Genomic DNA, 20,739 nt, shown 5'->3' on the forward strand with positions numbered 1-20,739 from the left:
AAATTGTAATATAATGAAAGAAAAATTGAAGATTTTTCATGAATTTTTTCAGAAACTATACAAAGGAAATAACATAAAGAAAGAATGTATAGAAAAATATATAAACGATAATTTAAAAACTAAATTATCAGAAAATGATAAAAGAATATTAGAAGAAGAGATCAAGGAGCAAGAGATTGCTGAAGTCATAAATAAATTAAAAAATGGTAAAACACCAGGTCCTGATGGATTGGGTCCAGAATATTATAAACACTTTAGCACCATTTTAATACCTAAGTTAAAAATGATTTATAATAAGATAATGGAAGGAGAGACAATACCAGCTTCATGGAAGCATTCATTAACGATTCTCATTCTAAAACCCAATAAGGATCAAACAGATCCGGGATCCTATAGACCTATATCTTTAATAAACCAAGATGCTAAGATTTTTACCGCTATATTGGCAAATAGATTAAATAGATTTATAGCAAATTATATTAAAGAAGACCAATGTGGTTTCATTAAGGGTAGACAAATGGACAATTTAACTAGACGAGTTTTAAATATTATACATGAAATAGAAAAAGAAAAAATAAAAGCAATGATTTTATCATTGGATATATTTAAAGCCTTTGATTGTGTTGAATGGTCAACACTAAAACTTCTTATAAGAGGTTGGGGATTTGGTAAAAAGTTTAGAGGTGTTATAGATCAATTATACTTAGATAATACTTCAGAAATAATAGTTAATGATGGTATAACGGAAAAGATCTTTCTAGGCCGAGGTACTAGACAAGGCTGCCCACTTTCACCAATATTGTTTTGCATGATTATAGAATTATTAGCTAACGCAATAAGAAATGATAAATTAATTAAAGGAACAGGTAAAAATGAAATGATTAAAATTAATTTGTTTGCTGATGATTCCTTACTGACTATTAAAAATCCATTAGAGAGTATGGAAAACATTAAAAACCATTTAGAAAAATTTGGGGAAATAACAGGTTTAAGGATTAATTGGCAAAAATCACAAATGATGATGTTTAACTATAATATACAGGAGCAAGACATGTTTGTGAATAAATATAGCGTTAAAATGTGTAATCTTATCAAATATTTAGGTATAAACATAATTAGAACAACTCAAAAATTAAAAGAGAAAAATTTTAATAAATTAAAAAATGAAATTAAAGATAAATTGCAAGAGTACGCCAAATTGAAACTATCATGGTTTGGGAGAATCGCTTTAATTAAGATGAAAATATTACCGAAGATCACTTTTTTATTTAGGATGCTCCCAATACGATTAGAAGAAGAGGATTTTAAATATTGGCAGGGATTAATTAATGGATTTTGTAATCAAGGCAAAAAATCTAGAATAAATAAAAGATATTGGTATAAGGCTCAAAAAAAAGGAGGTTTAGGTATGCCCAATGTTAAAAATTATTATATAGCAAATCAATTAAGAGTTATTGGAGATATTATATTCAATAAAGAAAAATTAATTTGGTGGGAGATGGAATCTTCAGAAATAAATGGAAATGCTGAAGGATACTTGTTTAATATACTAAAGAGAAGTTCAATAAATCAGATTAAAAACCCCTTTTTAAGAAACCTGTTAAATATTTGGAATAAATATAAAGAGAAGTTTTGTCCCTTAACTTCACCATTAAAACTAGTGACTGAGACAGAAAACTTTCCTACAAATTTAAAGGATTTAGTAGAATTATTTAAGAATAAAAGGGTTGCAAGATTGAAGGACTGGATGGGTAACATGAGATCGAAGGAGATGATTATGTCTAAACTGCAATCTAATAAACTATCATGGTATAATCTTATTCAGTTAGACACCTGGACAAAGGATTGGTTGAAAACTAATGGTAAATGTAGAGAACTTACTAAGTACGAACAATTTCTGTCATCACATGAAGATATGCAAGATACAACTTTGAAAGGAATAGTAAGTAAAATATATAATATAATTTTGGAACAAGAGGAAAAAGAATGGGGAATAGAAGGTTTAAAATTAATTTGGGAAAACGATTTAAAAACAGATATTAAAATAGAGGATTGGACAAAAATGTGGAGAAATAAAAAGAGGGGAAATAAGATGTAACAATTTCTATGATATTTGGGGTAAATTTGTGGAATTTGTGTTAGTGAAAGGAAGGGGGAAAGCCTCTAAAGAATACTCAATACAATTTTGGAGAGGTAATCTGTAGGAAAAAAATTATTATAGTAAATAGAGTCCCGTGGGTATGGGGTGCACATTAGAATTTAGTTTATAATAAGCACTATTACTTGTATTTTTTTGTATTTTTGTTATGTATGTGTTCTTTTGTGTATTTTTTTTGTATAAAATAAAATATTTAAAAAAAAAAAAAAAACAACTCTCTGGATCCCCAATTCTAGAAAGGAACACCACTCTTTAGCAACTGAGTGATTGCAATGCCCCAAGGGAAGAAGAAGGCCATCCTGGGAAGGGTAGGAATGGGAGAAGGGCCCCCCAGGGCTGAAAAAGTGTTAACCATAAGAACCACCCTCCTCACCTCTTTTGACAGCCCTGCCTCCAGAGGTTCCACTTGGATCTTCAGCAAGGTGATGGTAGAGCAGCTTAGCAGTCAATGAGTTCCACCTACTATTAAGATACCTGTACTATCATCAATCTTTACCCAAGATTTCAGTCTCCTTTTGGTATTTTTTTTCCACTTTGAAGTTCATTCCTGTCAGGACTGCTGACGACAAATGAGGGATCAAGGTACTTTCTTTCTAAATGGAGTCAAATTGGCTTGACAGTGGGTAAGGTAGACTTCATAGCAGACACACTTCTCAGATTTCTTTTTTTTATTATTATTATTATTATTGAACATGAGACCTCTCATTATTGAGTTCTTCTCTGCAGCTTACTCTAGCAAGGTTGGCCCAAGAGGTTTTATTGACCAAAGGAAAAGACAAAAGGGTGCCTCCGGACGCAGACACACGTTCCACTTAACAGCAGCTGGTCAGACTGGTAGTTGAATGATTACCTCACCTTGACTGAACCGTATCCTCTCCAACAACCTCCACCGGGCCTGAGAGGAATACACTAGCTTAGATGTTCAGAATGCTTTGGACCCACGACTCTGTGTGCCCCCAGGAGGAGACGAGAAGGGAGTGTTGCCACACTGCCCTTCTTCTGCCCTGTGAAGTAACTGCCTCACCCCATCTAATGGTGAGGACACCGAGGGAAGAATTGGAAGTCCCTTAAGGGAGTCAGTTCATCTCGTGTTTGGTCTTGCTCTTCTCCTGCTGCCTTCCAAATTTTCCAGCATTCTTGTCTTTTCCAGAAAATCTTGCCTTCTCATAAAGTGCCCAAAGCAGGATAGCCCCAATTTCATCATTTTTGCCTGGAGAGAGATAGCTCAGGCTTGATTTGATCCAGAAACCTCATGTTTCTCTTTCTGGCAGTCCAGGGTATCTGCAAAGCTCTCTCCCAGCACCACATTTCAAATGTGTCAAACGAAGGAAGAAACTAAAAGGTGGATCTATGAAATGAAGAACGGCTCCTCGTGATTTCATAGGATTTTTATGTGGGAATCTTCTAAAACTACTATCAAATTATACACCCCACAAACTACCCAGAGAAATCATGGATCCTTTGGCAGACGGATGTTCCATGGCGGAAAAACAGGGTTCCAAGGCCCAGATCCACAGAATTTTACATGATTTTTTGATGGAATCCTCTCTAAGCAAACCTCACATCATAGAAACTATCTATGTCCACACACTACAACACAGAAGTCATGCGCATAACTCTGCAGTGGCGCAAGAACTCAATTGCTGGGGAAGAATGATGGTTTTGTGCCTCGCTTACACAGAGAGCATAAAAAGATCTTTGAGCATCTTTCACTGCTGCTAAGTAGGTGTTGGTCGTGAGTTTATCAGCTCTTAATTTAAGTACCTTCAGGGCCGGCCTGCAAATGCTCTCTAGCCTTCTCCTATTTATCCCGATGGATTATTCCAATGGTATGAATTGAGCTATATGTGATGTTTACTTTTAGGTCTATTGGCACAGAAGTGTTTGGTGATCTTTATTTTACTTGGAATTCTTGCCAAACCAACACAACTTGCATATGTGTTCCACCTATGCACAATGATAAAAAAGACACACCTCCCTAACTACAGGCGTGCCATAGTACAAAAACATGGATCCAGGGCCTGAACCCTCATGGATCCACATTATTGTTACATAGGATCCTCCCCAAACAACTGTTCAATCACTGTTCCCATCTGTGCTCATGGAGAAGCTTCATGAATCTTACATGGAATTCCTACTAAACCACCATCCAGTTAGGGGGCCTGTCTGCCTACACAGTCTATAAACCCGAAATCACAGATCCCTCAGATCATGACGTCAGCATTGTGCGAACATCTGGATCCAACTTTGTGGCTCTTACACAACCAGATGGTGACATGAATCGAAAGCAGAGGTCACGAAAGAGAACAGCTAGCCTCTTTACCTTGGGCAAGCTGTGGAGTCCCATGTAAGCATCATATGAGATAGGGAGCAGATTCTCTTCCTTTCTCATACTAGAATGTGGGGGTCATGCTGTGAATAATAGGAGATTCAGGATCGATAACAGGAAGTACTTCATCACATAGTGCCTAATACACCTGTGGAATCCCCTGCCAGGAGATGTTATGATAGCAGCGAACCTGGACTGTTTGAAAAACGCATAAGATGCCTCAAGATCAGGACCATCGAAAACAGGTAGTTAGGATGGCTACGTATCTCCTCCCTTCACAGTTTTTGTCTGAGAAGCAGCTGGTTGGCAATGACATGAGCACACCACTGGCTGGACGGTGCTATCATGTGATCTGACATGTTTGCACTTAAGCGTATAGGACACGTCTGTGCTCTTCCTACTCCTTACTCCCTCAGACTCAGATGGGCCCAAATGAGATTTAAATGGGACTAACCAAATAAGCCCCCTTCATGGATTGCTGCCTTTTCATGGCAAAGGGGCTTGACTAATTCAGAGAAGCTATGGGCTATGCCGTGCAGGGACACCCAAGATGGACAGGTCATAGTGGAGAGTTCTAACTAAACGCAATCCACCTGGAGCAGGAACTGGCAAACCACTCCAGTATTGTTGCCAAGAATACCCCATGAACAGAAATAAAAGGCTAAATGATATGACACTGGAAGATGAGCCCTTCAGGCCGGAAGGCGTCCAACATGCTACTGAGGAAGAGCAGAGGACAAGTACAAGTAGCTCCAGAGCTAATGAAGTGGTTGGGCCAAAGCCGAAAGGACGCTCAGCTGCAGATGCGCCTTGAAGTGAAAGGAAAGTCTGACGCTGCAAAGAAAAGTATTGCATAGGAACCTGGAATGTAAGATCTATGAACCTTGGTAAGCTGGATGTGGTCAAAATGAGATGGCAAGAATAAACATTGACATCCTGGGCGTCAGTGAACTAAAATGGACGGGAATGGTCAAATTCAATTCAGATGATTACCAAATCTACTATTGTGGGCAAGAATCCTGTAGAACAAATGGAGTAGCCCTCATAGTCAACAAAAGAGTGGGAAAAGTTGTACTAGGATACAATCTCAAAAATGACAGAATGATTTCAATACGAATCCAAGGCAGACCTTTCAACATCACAGTCATCCACGTTTATGCACCAACCACCCATGCTGAAGAGGCTGAAATTTACCAATTCTATGAAGACTTACAACACCTGTGAATTTCGTTGTATGGTATACTGTGTATATACTTACAATGACAATAAATTATTATTATTAGAACTGACTGCAAAGAAAGATGTTCTTCTCATTATAGGGGACTGAAATGCTAAAGTAGGGAGTCAAGAGATGAAAGGAACAACAGGGAAGTTTGGCCTTCGAGTTCAAAACGAAGCAGGGCAAAGGATATAGAGATTTGTCAAGAGAACAAGCTGGTCATCACAAACACTCTTTTCCAACAACTCAAGAGGCTGCTCTACACATGGACATCACCAGATAGGCAATACCGAAATCAGATTGATTATATTCTCTGAAGCCAAAGATGGAAAATCTCAATACAGTCAGCAAAAACATGACCTGGAGCTGAATGTGGCTCTGATCATCAGCTTCTCATAGCAAAATTCAAACTCGAACTGAAGAAAGTAGGAAAAACCACTGGACTAGTCAGGTACAATCTGACTAGGGTTGTTGTCCAAGCTGACAGGGTTGGTCTGAGTGCTGATGCCATCATTTCTGGTCCTTCTCTGGCACATGGGCTCTTGGGGAGCAAAATGCTTCGTTCGACATCTTTAGGATGGTGGAATTGGGCAGGGGGGGTGAGAGAAGGAAATTAATGAACATTGCTCACACACAACATCCAAAAAGTGGTTTGGACAGATTATATTTCATGTGGAAAATGGGAGGTTGTGGATAACAACCAATAGAACAGGCCACAGAGAGAGAAAGAGTAAGCCCCAATGATGAGATTAATAGAAGTAGAGAAAAATTACTTAAAGCAGTGAAAATGGAAAACATGGTGAAAATGACAGAAACTAAGGTTGAACATATGAAAGCTCTTATGGGGCTTTCGCATCCAAGTGGACAAGACCCCTCAGGTGGTGGCTTCATAGAGTGCTTGGTTGAGACCCTGGGAAGCCCCTGGCCCTCATGTGGTTGATGGCACGGGCGGCCACGGTGTTGGTTCTCCTGCTGCCAGGCTTCCGCCCACCCGGCCTCTGCAGCTGGTCCGCCTCTTTCAGTGGGAAGGAAATGTGACCAACTCTTCTGTCAAGGAGGTCACGACTCCTCACTATCTCCAAGCCCTCAGTTGCTGGACCTGCGGCCGTGGGCCCCTCCTTGGCTTGGCAGGTATCCTCGTCTATGTGTTTGGCCTAAGCTGCCACCGCCTCCTCTTCCTCTTTCCTGGAGCCCCCTTTCTCAAACGTCCCTGCGATTGGCATGCCCGAGCCTCTCTGGGTGCATCCTGGAGCTGAGTCGTTCCAGCCCCAATGGTTGGGTGAGCGGCCGGTGCTCAGTGCCGAAGCGTTTTGAGGTGGGACATCCACCTGCAGGGAGACGGGCTGATGCCCAGGAGCTTCTGGCAGTCTCCCACAATGCCATCCCCGCAAGAGGGTTGAAAACAAGACCATTGTATGGAAGAAGTTAGCGGTTGGGGAACTTGGCTTGATCATGAGGATGCTAAGGTCAGGAATTGTGTGCAGGTGACACAAAGGTGTTGCAAACCCACCCGCCCCCTCCTATACTTGCAGCCTCTGCCTGTTTGCCCAATGAGATCTATTGTTTCAACCATGTAAGAAGTGATCCCACACCTTCTAGATCAAAATATCCTTGAAATACCCATCCCAGAAAGAAGCCAACTTACATTAGGCCAAACTGTTTCTACATCGCGGCAAAACCCTTTTCATGTTTTTCTAGGTAGGCCGTCCCCAGAAGGGGTTGACCCTTCCCTTCTTCTGGGGGCAACTTGCCCAAGGCCACACAAGCCAGCCCTTCTGGGATCAGACTCCCCACCTCTGGCTCTGCAGCCAGATACCTAAGTTCTTGAGCTACGTACCCATAGTTTTGCTACCAGATCTGAGCAGATCTCATTGTCCTTTCCCTCAAAACCTCACTCATCAAACACAAAGGAGAGAAAGGAAGGTGAAACACAGAACAGGCATTTTAAGCATGGTGGAATAAAACTGAAAAGCCTCTATCGGCCCTTTATTATTATTGCACAGCAGCTGAATACATATGTTTGCTCCAAATTGTTCAGTAAGTCCTAATCGAGTTCAGAAAGTTGATTTTGCACCTTGAAAATGTTTATAAAGACAAACCCAAAGATTTCTCTTGACACTTACCGGTAGGTCTGATAAAAGAGTCTGAAGATTTTCTGTCAGCATACTTTTAAAAATTGATCTGAATGCCCTTTAAAAGTAACTTTTGAAAGTAATTAGATGTTCTTTAATGTTTATAAAGACAAACCCAAAGACTTCTCTTGTCACTTAGGTCCCGATAATAGAACCTGAATATTTTGTCAACATTCTTCCAAAAATTCATTTGAACACCCTTTGAAAGTAATTTTGAGAGTAATTAGATGTTCTTTTTCACAGCGAAGTAACTCAGGTGTTGTTTTCCCAAAACAGCCATTTTAGATAGCAAAGTTTATAACTTTATAACTATTATACTCCAGGAATTTCGTCTGTGGTAATTATATTGCCTTGACAGTCCAGGAGGAAGATTTGAGGCCATCGAGCACCAGCTGACCTTGGCATTAGAAGATCTTTCCTCCTACGGTAAAAACAACCGGCTGAAGCCAAACCCTTTCAAATCACAGGTCTGCATTTTATCCCTTCCCAACTAAGCATAAGCACAGTCTTCTTGAACATCTAATGTTTTTTACTGACTTGGTCCTATCACTTCTTTTTGTGTTTTAGTTCCAGCAGAATCAAACAAACAAAATATTGTGGCGCCTTTTTGAGACAAACACACTTATTTCAGTGCGACCATTTGCTTATCAAAATCCACCTCTTCAGGCATATGACATCCTGGATGTTAGCAATCTATTTTTAAGTTTTAATGCCGTTTCGGTTTTTATTTTAACATTATGACAGGTTGGTGCTGTGCATGTTGTTTCTGTCAGAAAGACAAAGGATGTACATTTGATAAACCAATAAACAGCCAGCTTACTGTGTGGGGGAAGGAGATACCAACATATTTCGCCCATCCTGGCTGCCCTGCCTTGCTTACCTGTCCGCTTCCGTGCCAGTTTCAAGGTGATGGTACTAACCTATAAGGCCCTAAATGGTTTGGGACCTTGATATCTGGCAGGATGCTTCCTTCTGACTAGATCTGCCACCCTGTAAGATCTTCTCAGGCCGGTCGGTTGAGATTCCTGACCCGGAGAGAGGCCTGGAAATCGACGACTAGAAACTGGACCCTCTTGGTGGTCGCTCTGCAATTTTGGAATAGTCTCCCGCCCAAAATTTGCCTGGCCCCTTCACTGGGAACTTTCAAAATAATGTTAAAAACATGGTTATTTAGACAGGCCTTCCCGGACTCTAAAACATCCTGATCCAGTGGTTCTTTTAATAACTGTACATTCAACCCTTTGCCAATAAAAATATTTTCTTATTTTAATGTATTTTATTTTCATTTCTCTCACATTTTGTTTTAAGTTGTTACTGATTATCTTTTGCTATGGTTTTGTATGATTGTATTTGTAAACCGCCCAGAGTGGCCAGGGTAGCTAGATGGCTGCTATAAACATCAAAAAAACCATGTATTATAACACCGAGGTCCTGTCTCTTTCCAGGATGCCACCCAAGAAGGATGGGAACTTTGTCCGCCTCAGTCTCAAGAAGAAAACCCACATGAAAGGGTTTGCGTTGAGAGGAAAGCAGCTTCGTAAGCAAGTGTAAGTGGCCCACTCACTAGCAGTCCCTCTTGTTGTTGCTGTTGTTGACACGAAGGACATGGTTAGCAAAAATGTGGGATGGTGTGGAATCAGAACGAGTGGACACGAGACTGTTCTCATGGAGGTTAGGGTCCTCAGCCACTCCTCGTCCTCCTGGATGAGAACTGGATGTACCTCCCTATTGGTGAAGAAAACAATATGGTCAAGTGGAGTCTGACCTGTGGCAAGGGACCTCTTTAACTGACCTGCTTAGATCTTGCATACTCAAAGCGGATTGTCTTCGCTGATGAAGACAATCCGTGCCATGTTCTGTCTTCCTCTTTTCCTGCTGCCTTCTGTTTTTCCAACTGTTATTGTCTTTTCGGTTGGGGGCTTGCCTTCTCACGATGTGCCTGAGGTCTTTAAGCCCTAAAGAACTGGCTGCCCAGGGGTCTGTCCAGAGGTGGAGACGACCAGGCTTGTCTTTCTGCTTCTCTGAAGCCAAGCCAGGTCGTCGGCTTCTTTATGTCTCCACAGGCGTGGAAGCAGAAATGGCGAAAGAAGGGAGAGCAGTTTGTGGTGGAGGTGGCAGGTTCTTGGGCTGGGACTCAGACTCTTGGTTCAGATGCGGGGGACTCGGTCACTGGGCTTCGCAGTGCAAGGGAAAAGGTAAGCTGCTCTCTTGTGATAAGACTCCGAGGCCGTGGGATGGAAACCAGGCCTTAATGATGCTGCATTGAAACGGAACAAAAGGAAGGAAGACCACTTGCATGTGTTCTGCATGGCAAAGCATGAAAACTCTAAAAAGAAAGGGCATGAAAAACAGCATGAAGAATTTGCATACAGTTTTTTGATAAACTCTTTTATTAGGGGAAAATACCTAGAAACCCTCAGTATCTTTCCTTTAGAGGGAAAAAAAGCGTATAGAATGATATTCCCAGGGCACCCCTGTATCCTCAGAGAATTAGTTCCCAGCCCCCCAATGGATGCTGAAAAAACGTTGGATGCTCTTTTAATATTGAATGCTATACATAGCGGGGTCTCTGGCCCCCTCTAGTGGCCAGTTCTGATAGCTTCCTTGTTAAAAATAAATATTTTTTGCGGGGGATTCTTCTTTTAATATTTTTAATATTTTCAGACTGTGGCTAAGTGAATCAGTGGGTACTGATCCCGCAGATAAAGGGGCCCCTATTGCACATTCAATCTTGGTGGTCAACACACCGATCAGCAGAATATCCTCTTCGTAAACCATCTGATCACTCTCAAGAACTGCAGGGGTTCTGCATCTCCAAGGGCTGTGTCCAATGGGAGACCCATTTTCTGAACGTAGCATTAGCATTTCTAGCCAAACAACAACAACAACAACAACAACAATCCCAAAACAACAAAAACTGTTAATAAGTTAGCACTCAGCGATCGTGGAGTCTTGGAATCTGGTGCTTTCCCCTCTGAGTTACTTCCCTGGCACAGGTGCAAAGAGGCTTTTAATTAGTATTTTTGGCTAACTGCAGGAAGCTGTCTGAGACTATTGTCCCGTCTACCACTTTACTGCCTGCCTGGTATTCATAACTTCTTCTTCCATCTTCCCCAGCAAATACTGTAGTGAGAACAATCAGCAAGGTCCTCAAGAGGAAGAGGTTTACTTCCATGTGCAGAGCCCTGAGTGCGGACTTTTCTGCCCACCGGAGTCAATGGAACCTCTCTACAGCCTGGGGCAGGACGGGAAGGCGAGAGGTAAGGTTCAGAGAAAAGTCCACCCCTTATTGGCGACGTGAGAGGATGGGAGAAAGAGCCTCCACGGGACATGTGGGCAAAGTCACGTGCCGCATTGAGATGTAACTGCTGAAGGATGCTCTGCGTTTGGACCCAGGGTCCCTCGTAGCTGTGCCTGTGAAAGAACAAAGGGCCAGCTCAGAAGGCATCTGGGTTTTGAGGACTGGCCATGCTGAATGCTTGCATCGGACCCCCGGAAAAGGGTTGGGGATGGCTTCTGCAGGCGGTGCAGCCGTTGGGTATTTCAGCAGCATGAAAAAAAGTGGGATCAGGCCCCAATTTCAGACAGAACTTGGAAAATGTCTTTTCCTTCCTTCCTTCCTTCCTTCCTTCCTTCCTTCCTTCCTTCATTCATTCATTCATTCCTTCCTCTTCTTCTTCTTCTTCTTCTTTTGGCTGCCAGTGGTAGCCCAAAAAATATTTTTCCAAGCTGTAGAATTTGATCTGCATCATTGTGCTGCTGACCATGGGAGGTCTGCACAATACCCCTAAATTCTCTCCTTTCCTGAGTGGGGGTGTTTCCTTTTTGTGTGTGCGCACAGAGACCACCCTTGAAGTATTCCAAGCCCTGAAGGAGCTGGGCTATACCTCCTTCCGCCCAGGACAAGAAGCAGCTGTGATGAGGATCCTCTCGGGCGAGACCCTTGGTTCACGTTAGGCCAGGGTGGAATGCTGGCTCCTCTCTCTGGAAGTGTACATTGAATGAAATACTTACATGACAGAGATGATGACGATAACAGCAACAACAATGTACAATCAATTTTGTTCCAACTGATGGAAACATTTTCCAGGGTTTTCTAGGTACAGGGTATTCTGAACTAGGTTATCCTTCTCTCTTCTGGAAGCCCTTTGAGACTGTGCAGCTTTCCCAGGGCTACACACTCTAGCTCTCCTCCGTGGAAGCACAGTGGGGAATCGAGCCCCATCAGCCTCTGGCTCCACTGCTAGATACCCAAGTCACGGAGATATCCAGCCAGCTGGAAACAATGATGGGCATATTTATTTATTTGATTTATACCCCACCCATCTTTGATTTATACCCCACCCAAAGTCTACTCTGGGCAGCTAACCATAAGACATAAAAACAAAAGCAATATAATAAAATAAAGGAAAACAATCCTTCACAGATGTGGAGTATCTTTAGGGGGGGCAACCAGAAAATTCCCCCAAAGGTGTGCGAGAGCCTGGACATTCTTCAGAGCTCTTCGCCCAGCAAAGCGGTACGAAAATGTAGCGGGACGGGAGAAGAAGAAACGAAATGCTCCACCATGAGGCCGGACGTCGTAGCCAAGAGATCTGCCATTCAGGACCCCTGTCCTAAGGGAGGTTGCAGACGGAGACCATTTAACCAGTGCTGGTTGCTGCAGATGCTGAAATACACCTCCTGTTTGGAGGGGGAAAGAAGATAAGTGGTTGATCCCCTTTTTGAAATCCTCCAAGCCCAACGGCTGCTGAGTTCCTTCTGTTGCCTGAAACACACAGGTTCTGGGGAGGGAGGAAACAGAAGAAATAAGAAACCGGATCTCTAAGTGCTTATATTTCCAAAGGCAGAGGTTAATTTTAGGTGGTGTATTAAGTTTCAACGGTGGATTTAAGGCAAGTGTGGTAGTCGTACCTAGTGGCTGGAGGACAAGGAACACTCAGGAGGCAACATCCCTCTTCAGGTGAGAGGAAAATCTCCCTCTAGAGTAGGAGCTTCCCAGGGACGGCTGGATGTGGTATTTTCAAAAGCCACATTTGGTCTTGAACTCTCTTGCCCAGATGTGAAACACGGGCCCTTCCGTTCATGCTGCTTTCCAGCTCTTTGAGAGGGCAGATGGAGACCAGTGTGGGAGCACTGAGAGTGAGTGCTGGTTTGGGGAGGGAGAGAAAAACAGGGAGAGGGTCCTTTCTCATGTGGCACTTGGGAAGGGATCAGGATGCTTCAGGGCATGTTTTCCTAGTCATTTGAATCCGTCCCGCCCCCAAACCTTCTTCCTGAGCTTCACGTCCCCTTCAATGCCATATGTATTGCATTATGGCCTACCTGGTCTCTTGTTCAGAACCAAGAGGGAAAGGAAACAGGAATTCCAGGTTCTCCTGTTCTGTCCTGGTTGAATGGCTGGCTCTGATTTCCCACCACTGCAGACCCCGGAGACCTTACTGCTTTGGCCTTTCAGTCAAGAGCTGGGGCGAGTTCCAGTTTCCCTGTGCTCCGGGGGGGGGGGGGGGCTGCCCCTTGTGTAGCCTTGTCGGTTCTCAGGCCTGTTTTCAGCACCATCTCTGTGGACAGCTGTCTGCCTTCTGCAGCAGCCGCCGCCCAGAAGGCTTGGCTGTATGGATTCCTGAACCAGTGAGAATCTGAAATCCTGCCCTGACTTTGGCTGGAGAAAGCTCTTTCCCTTCATGCGCTAACAGATACGCCTGCCCCTAGACTTTGATGAGGGTGCTCTCTGGCCGCTTAACAAGAGCAGGGACCAGTCTTTGGGAAATTCTAGTTGCATTCTGTCTCTCTTTGCAATTCTCTTTAATTCCAGATCTTCTGGACATACAGGATTTCTGAACGGGGTGGGTGGGTGCTCCTCTTGCACACAGGCCTGGGTGTTCCAAGTGAAGGACCATGGGTGCCAAACTGAGCTGCAGCGCTAGCAGCATGGAAGAGAGTTCTCTTCCGCTTGCCCCAGGGTTCTCATCTGGGCAGGGACACAGCGGGACTCTCTCAACCTAACCTGCCTCAGAGGGTTGTGTTAAAAATCAAACTGGGGCTGGGTGGACTTTGCAACAGGTCCCTTGCTCCTAGTTGGCGCTCTCTGCACGTGCCGCTGACAGCTGTTGTCATCATCCCCGCTGGCTGTGCTGGCCTGGGAATCCTGGGGGAGGGGGGTTCCTGTACCTTTGGAGGACCCCCGTTGAGGGGTGGTGGCTGTGCTCCATCTTCCAAAACTGCTTGGAGGACAGAAGGAATAAACATGTCAAGCAGTCGAGGTCCTGTGCCTACCACCAATGCCTCCTTGTTGGCAGGGCAGGTAACGGCAGAACAAGCCTGCTGGGGAATTGCCTCCGTGCGCACAGGAAGATCCAGGAGGCTTTCGGCATCTCAGTGAGATCAGCCCTGCAGCTCCCGTCGTTCTGCTCCTGCCTTTCCTAACCATTTCGGTTCCTTCCTTGTCCCTCCCTTTTCCAGGGCTCTTGATGCTGCTGGTTCTCTCCACTGGAATGGGGAAATCCCTGTCTTACCAGCTCCAGGCCTACGCGTGCAGCCAGCGGTCCAAATGCGTCATGCTGGTGATCTCACCCTCGGTGTCCCTGATGGATGACCAGGTAGGTTTGCCACTGGGTCTGAAGGGTGGTGCAATTTCCTTGCTGATGGCGTGCAGTCAGGGGAAGAGGGAAGTCCTCTGGGCTCAGCTGGGGTTTCAGTGGCCGTGCTCTCAGCTCCTCCATTCCTCTGAGAGAGAGGACCCCTCTTTCAAAATAATCCCATTTCTTCACACACGAACCTGTCAGGACAGAAGAGTCCCAGTGGCAGCTTCCATGTTTGTTCCGAATCAACCTGAGGGAATTTCAGAGAGAGAGACGAAACCGTGGGGGGAGCCTGTCAGCTGAAGGCCCGTCTGTCAGGTACCATGAAAGGTTTGGTAGAGAGAAGCATCCAGTTTAGAAAGAGGAAAGGAGGAGGAGGAGGAAAAGACGATGGCTTGACTGACGGTGTGCCTGTTGCAGATAACCAAGAGATGAGACAGTGAGAACTGATGGTGTGGAGAGAGTAGGCAGATCACAGAAGGAGAGAGGGACTGAAATTTGGCCAATAACGATGATAGGAAAGCAGTGCAGAGACTGGAGGGTGCTTTGTGAGCTTGGGCTCCTTAGTGAGTTCCTGCTGCCGACGGAAGATCCTAGCAGAAGGCATAAGACAAAAACCTGCATGTCTTCTTCTCCCTCCAGGGGAACTGGAGCAAAGGCACTGGCCTCTGTTGAGGTTGGTTGAGGGAATGTCTGTCTCTGAAGGGTGCTGTGTCCCTCTCTCGCCCTGGAGCAGGACACCCTCGGTGCTTCTTTTGCAGGTCTCTGGCCTTCCTCGATGCCTGAAAGCCATCTGCCTTCACTGGAACATGTCCAAGAACCGGAGGGCGGCTGCTCTAGAGAAGGTGAGCCAGCTGATGGAGAGACCGAAGTCGTCTTCCTGCCGTAGGACGAAGGCCGTTCTGTCTTCTGTGCTCTCTCTAGGCTCCAGCTTGGAGCTGAGCGAGAGAGCGAGAGAGCAGCTTGAGTTCCTGGTGCAGAGGTGAGAGGCAATGGAGGGATTTCCTGATTCATCTCTCCGTCTCTGAATGCCGACCCCACAGCAGCATCTCTGTCGTATTGTGTGCTTGGATTACAGGGGATTGACTGTCTGAATCAGCAGTTCTCAACCTTGGGCCCTCAGAGGTCCTTGGACTCAAACCCCTAGAAGCCTTCACCACTAGCTGTGCTGGCCATGGGATGACTGGGAATTCATTCGTTTGTTCAGTCCGTCCGTCCAAGATTCTCTGGGGATCCAGAGTTGGGAACCACCAAGCCAAATCCCAGAGTTCATGTTGGGAACATTCTGGGAGTTGGGAGTTCAGGAAAAAAGTACCTTTTCTAAGCTCTGTCTAATTCTTACGACAGGCCAAAGGGAGGTGCAGGCCGGCACTGAGCACTGGTACACCTGAAGATTCCAGTCGTAGAATGGAAACGAGGGTGAAGGCGAAGGCTGGAGGCTGGTCCCTGAGCTGTTGTTCCTTGAGGTGGCTGGGGGGGGGGGAAGCAGGGGAGGGGGCAATATGTTTATTGTCCCCAATGCCTTGCATCTGGGACTGGCTCTGCCTCCTTAAGAATCAGAGCCTGGCATTCCCAAGCCAGGTTGCTGCTGAATGTTTAAATTGCATGAAGACGGAAGTGCCTGATTGTCAGCTGCGGCGTTTGCACATTCTCAGGCGAAGGCCCGGAAGGTTGACGTGCTCCTGCTCTCCACTGAGGCTTTGGTTGGAGGAAGCCTGTCAGGGTCCAGCTGCCTTCCCCGGCTGATCAGCTGCCCCCGGTGGCTTTCGCTTGCATCAACGACGCGCACTGTATGTCAGAGTGGTCCCACAATTTCCGCCCTTGTTACCTGTGGCTCTGTAAGATACGGAAGCAGCCTGGGTGTTGGGGGAAACACCAAGTGGCGTCTCTGGGGAGGAAGCCTGGGCAGACGTTTAGATGCTTGCCGGGCTACTGTCTGTGTCGTCAAGTTGGAAGGAGCATCTCAGTGGCTTTCCAAGGAAGTGAGATCCTGAAGGAGGGATTTTGCCCATCCCACCTTCCCCAGTGAGTTTCCGTGGCTGCTCAGGGATTCAAAGTCAGGTCTCCTGAAGTCCTTCCTGTTCTCTGTCACTTTGACCACAACACTACACTGGGTACTTGCAGGCTCCGATCCCTGGGAGATGAGAAGAGGTGACCAGTGAAAAAAAATTGTGCACCTGCAGTGTAAAGGTTAACAGAAGTGATCCCAGCCACGACAGGATGTCCAGGGCACCAGACTCTCTCTCGCTCTCGCTCTCTCTGTGCAATGAGTGTGCATGCATAAAAAACCCATAAAGGTACCAGAACGTGCCACGAGATGGAGCCAGAAACCATGCTATGGAGAGTGTTCACTATTAAAATAGTCTTCTGGGTTTTTCTGCATCTGCAGGAGGAGGGTGGGATGGTTTGGAACCAGTCCCTCATGGCTATGAGTCTCCCGCTGCAGTTGCAAAACCAACGGCAAAGCCGACTTGCCTCTTGCTGGACATGTCGTTGGTCAAGAGACCCTGGAGATCAGTCTACTTGTTTCTTGAGATTTCGTGATCATTCGCCTGGAAATGTCAATAGGGAGCCATGCTGAACTTCCTGCAAACAGCACAGAAGCATAGCACTCAGTAGCATCAAAGGATCAAGCAGGAATCTGAACACGTACAGAGTTCCTTTTCCTTCCCACATATCACCCACCGCCACTCCTGCACACTTGAAGCCCAGGAGGAAGGTTCCAGAGGAGAACGTGTGTGTTTAAGGCAGAGTGCAACCCTTTGACTGTGTGGACCACAGCAAACTATGGCAAGTCCTTAAAGAAATGGGAGTGCCTGACCACCTTATCCATCTCCTGAGAAACCTATATGTGGGGCAGGAAGCAACAGTTAGAACTGGATATGGAACAACTGATTGGTTCAAAATTGGGAAAGGAGTACGACAAGGCTGTATATTGTCCCCCTGCTTATTTAACTTATATGCAGAATACATCATGCGGAAGGCTGGACTGGAGGAATCCCAAGCCGGAATTAAGACTGCCGGAAGAAATATCAACAATCTCAGATATGCAGATAATACCATTCTGATGGCAGAAAGTGAGGAGGAATTAAAGAACCTTGTAATGAGGGTGAAAGAGGAGAGTGCAAAAAATGGCCTGAAACTCAACATCAAAAAAAAACTAAGATAATGGCCACTGGTCCCATCACCTCCTGGCAAATAGAAGGGGAAGATATGGAGGCAGTGACAGATTTTACTTTCTTGGGCTCCATGATCACTGCAGATGGAGACAGCAGCCACGAAATTAAAAGACGCCTGTTTCTGGGGAGGAAAGCAACGACAAACCTTGACAGCATCTTAAAAAGCAGAGACATCACCTTGCCAACAAAAGTCCGAATAGTCAAAACTATGGTTTTTCCTGTTGTGATGTATGGAAGTGAGAGCTGGACCATAAAGAAAGCAGACCACCGAAGAATTGATGCCTTTGAATTGTGGTGCTGGAGGAGGCTCTTGAGAGTCCCCTGGACTGCAAGGAGGACACACCTATCAATTCTAAAGGAAATCAACCCTGATTGCTCACTGGAAAGACGGATCCTGAAGCTGAGGCTCCAGTACTTTGGCCATCTCATGAGAAGAGAAGACTCCCTGGAAAAGACCTTGATGTTAGGAAAGTGTGACGGCAAGAGGAGAAGGGGACGACCGAGGATGAGATGGCTGGACAGTGTCACCGAAGCGACCAACATGAAATTGACAGAACTCCAGGAGGCAGTGGAAGATAGGAGGGCCTGGCGTGCACTGGTCCATAGGGTCACGAAGAGTCAGACACGACTAAACGACGACGCAACCCACAGCACTTTTCTCTCTCTCTGCACAAATTAATTTTGGTTCAAATGTATATTGGTGTTTTGAGTTATTTTGCTGTGCTGGGTTATTCTATGGGGATGGGCAAAAACAAGTTACCTTTAAAAGGTTTACTCGTGATTGTCCAGTTCTGATGCATCGTCTTTGGGTAGCCAAGCCAATCAAGAAATGCATGGAATATTTTTCCACATTTATGTCTTAAGTGGGATTGTTGCTCATCGTGTCAGACAGAACAGCACATTCTGTTGGGGAATTATTCAGCGTTCTGCTGATTCAGTATTCTTTTTTCCAAACAAAGTTTGAGCTCCGCCTGAGTAGCCATCCTATTCTCTCTCCTGGGCCTCGAACCAATTTGCTTTTCCCTTCTGCACATTGGTGCCCCTGCAGGAGCCACAGTGCCCGAGAGGGAAATAGTGCCGTAGTGGCTTCTGCCTTGCCTACGCTGTGGTGCAAGGAAACGGTAGGCCTCTCCGCTCGCCTGACCTCATCTTCCTTCTTGTGGACAGGTGCTTTGAGATTGTTTGGCTGTGCATTGCTTCTTGGGCTTCACGGCCACCCTCTCCACCGCACAGGACGTGGCTCATCACTTGGATATCCCAGAGGCTGAAGGGATTGCCGGGCGTTCTACCGCCGTCCCCTAAGCAAAAGTGGCAATTCGAATCCAGTGATCTGATGCCAATCAAAGTATCCAGGCTGTGTCGGGGCATAAGCTTATGCCACAGTTCTGCAGGCATAAACTTATGCCAATTTCAATAGGATTTTAGCCACTTCCTCTTTTCAACAAATTAAGTTTTAAAATGTCTCAGAGAAATATTACTAGAATGTAATTTTTTTTTTCTCTCAGTTCCATTTTGACTTCTTAAATTTCTCTTTCTCCTTTCCCTCCCCCCTGAAAAATGGAAGGCTGCAGCGATTAGTCAAAGACCTGGTAAAGCAGCTTCAGGTTCAAGACAGTAACGAAGCGTCTGCTCTGGACAGGATTCGGGGAGAGATTTCACATATCCTCGAAAAAGAGGTAGGGTAAATTTCTTTGTTCAGTTCCCAGTTACTTGGTCATTGCTATGACCCAAAATAATCCATTTACATGTTGGTGATGTGCTGGGGATGGAGACATCATTTTAAAATTCACATCTTAAGGTGGTATGTATAAATCTATGGAGTGTGAGCTGCTATGTATACAGTATATGTGCTCATGTCTCACTGATTCACAGTTTCTCTGTAAATACTTCACTTAGTCCTTGTTCAGTGCCTTCATATATATAATAGAAGGGTTATGCATTGCAGAAGAGAAGATGGATTCTATATTGTATTTACTATCATTGTTCTATATGGCACTGTCATTCTATATTGCTTTCTGTGCTTAGTGGTAGAAATACGGACTATTAATTTATTAGAAGAATACATTGAATGACTTGAACAGTACATACGGCTAGTTTGTATTGAAGCATCATTTCAGATTCCTTATACTTATTTGTTTCTCACTTTTATTTTAAAAATATTTGTGCTACAGATGAAGAAAGGAAAACAAAAAAAAATCATTCATAGAATTGAGAAACATAATCAGATTTCAGTTAGAACTCCACTAGTAATGGACAGAAAATAATGCAGATTGAGTTAGATTGTTAAAAGGTATTTTTCCAAAATGCAGCAGAAGTAATTTATTTCCTAAGAGGTCAAATATGATCCATTTGTTTCTCTTGTGTACATACAGAAAAGTTTTATTTTCACTATCGGCTCCTATAAAATGGATTGGTTGGGGTCAGAGATGAATGTTCTTTTTTCAAGGAACTTTCCAGCAATACAGTAAATGAATCCCCATAAAAATTGGTTCCCCACCACCACTTGCCCTTCAAAATGTTCTGAAGAACTCAAGAAACATTTTCTGGGACCTGAAAGCTAGAAAATTGTTCCATAGAGAACAGAATTTCCAGAATGTATTTTGTGGTTCTGTTTCTAAAGCTTCTATTTTGCCTTTCCAACTTTGTCACCCACTACATCTAACTACATAAATAGCTTCTTTTTTCCCCAGCAAAAGTTTTTTTAAAACTATGTTATAGTAAAATGAAAGGAAGCTAATTTTGTCTTTTGTTTTTAACAATAAACCTGCAAGAACATACAGCAAAATGCTCTGTAAAAGCATAAAACATGCCAAAGTATAAATTAAAATGAGAACTGCAGTGAACTCTCTTTAAATCTCCCCCCCCCCCCACTGTCTCTCTTTAAAAAAACAAAAATTTGTAGGGGTGGGATTCATCTTTGAAAGGATAGTTTTATATGTAGTCCTCTGATGCCTAGCTCTTTGCTCCCTCTGCTTAAAAGATGATGGAATATAAAGCAAACCCTTCTCATTGCTCTTAGTTTTAGGGAAATGGGATGTTGTACAGGAGAAGGCGTTTTAAAGATGACCGTATTTTCCCATGTATAAAACGACACGTTTTCCTAAAATCATTAGAGGAAAAATTGAGGGTCGTTTTGTACAC

The 20,739-nt window shown here is 44.4% G+C and overlaps 1 protein-coding gene across 1 annotated transcript in view; it reads left to right on the plus strand.

The window, feature by feature from the left end:
• Nucleotides 1-18,900, plus strand: part of LOC144584623 (uncharacterized) — a 32,524-nt gene extending 13,624 nt beyond the window's left edge. The window contains exons 5-11 of the mRNA XM_078381065.1: nucleotides 9,284-9,385; nucleotides 10,956-11,098; nucleotides 11,680-11,790; nucleotides 14,301-14,437; nucleotides 15,181-15,401; nucleotides 18,647-18,719; nucleotides 18,832-18,900. Of these exons, the coding sequence (XP_078237191.1) occupies nucleotides 9,284-9,385; nucleotides 10,956-11,098; nucleotides 11,680-11,790; nucleotides 14,301-14,437; nucleotides 15,181-15,401; nucleotides 18,647-18,719; nucleotides 18,832-18,900 (856 nt within the window). The remainder of the gene's footprint in view (nucleotides 1-9,283; nucleotides 9,386-10,955; nucleotides 11,099-11,679; nucleotides 11,791-14,300; nucleotides 14,438-15,180; nucleotides 15,402-18,646; nucleotides 18,720-18,831) is intronic.
• The last annotated feature ends 1,839 nt before the right edge of the window (nucleotides 18,901-20,739 follow it).

Source organism: Pogona vitticeps, chromosome 12 (genome assembly GCF_051106095.1).
Source record: "Pogona vitticeps strain Pit_001003342236 chromosome 12, PviZW2.1, whole genome shotgun sequence".
NCBI lineage: Eukaryota > Metazoa > Chordata > Lepidosauria > Squamata > Agamidae > Pogona > Pogona vitticeps.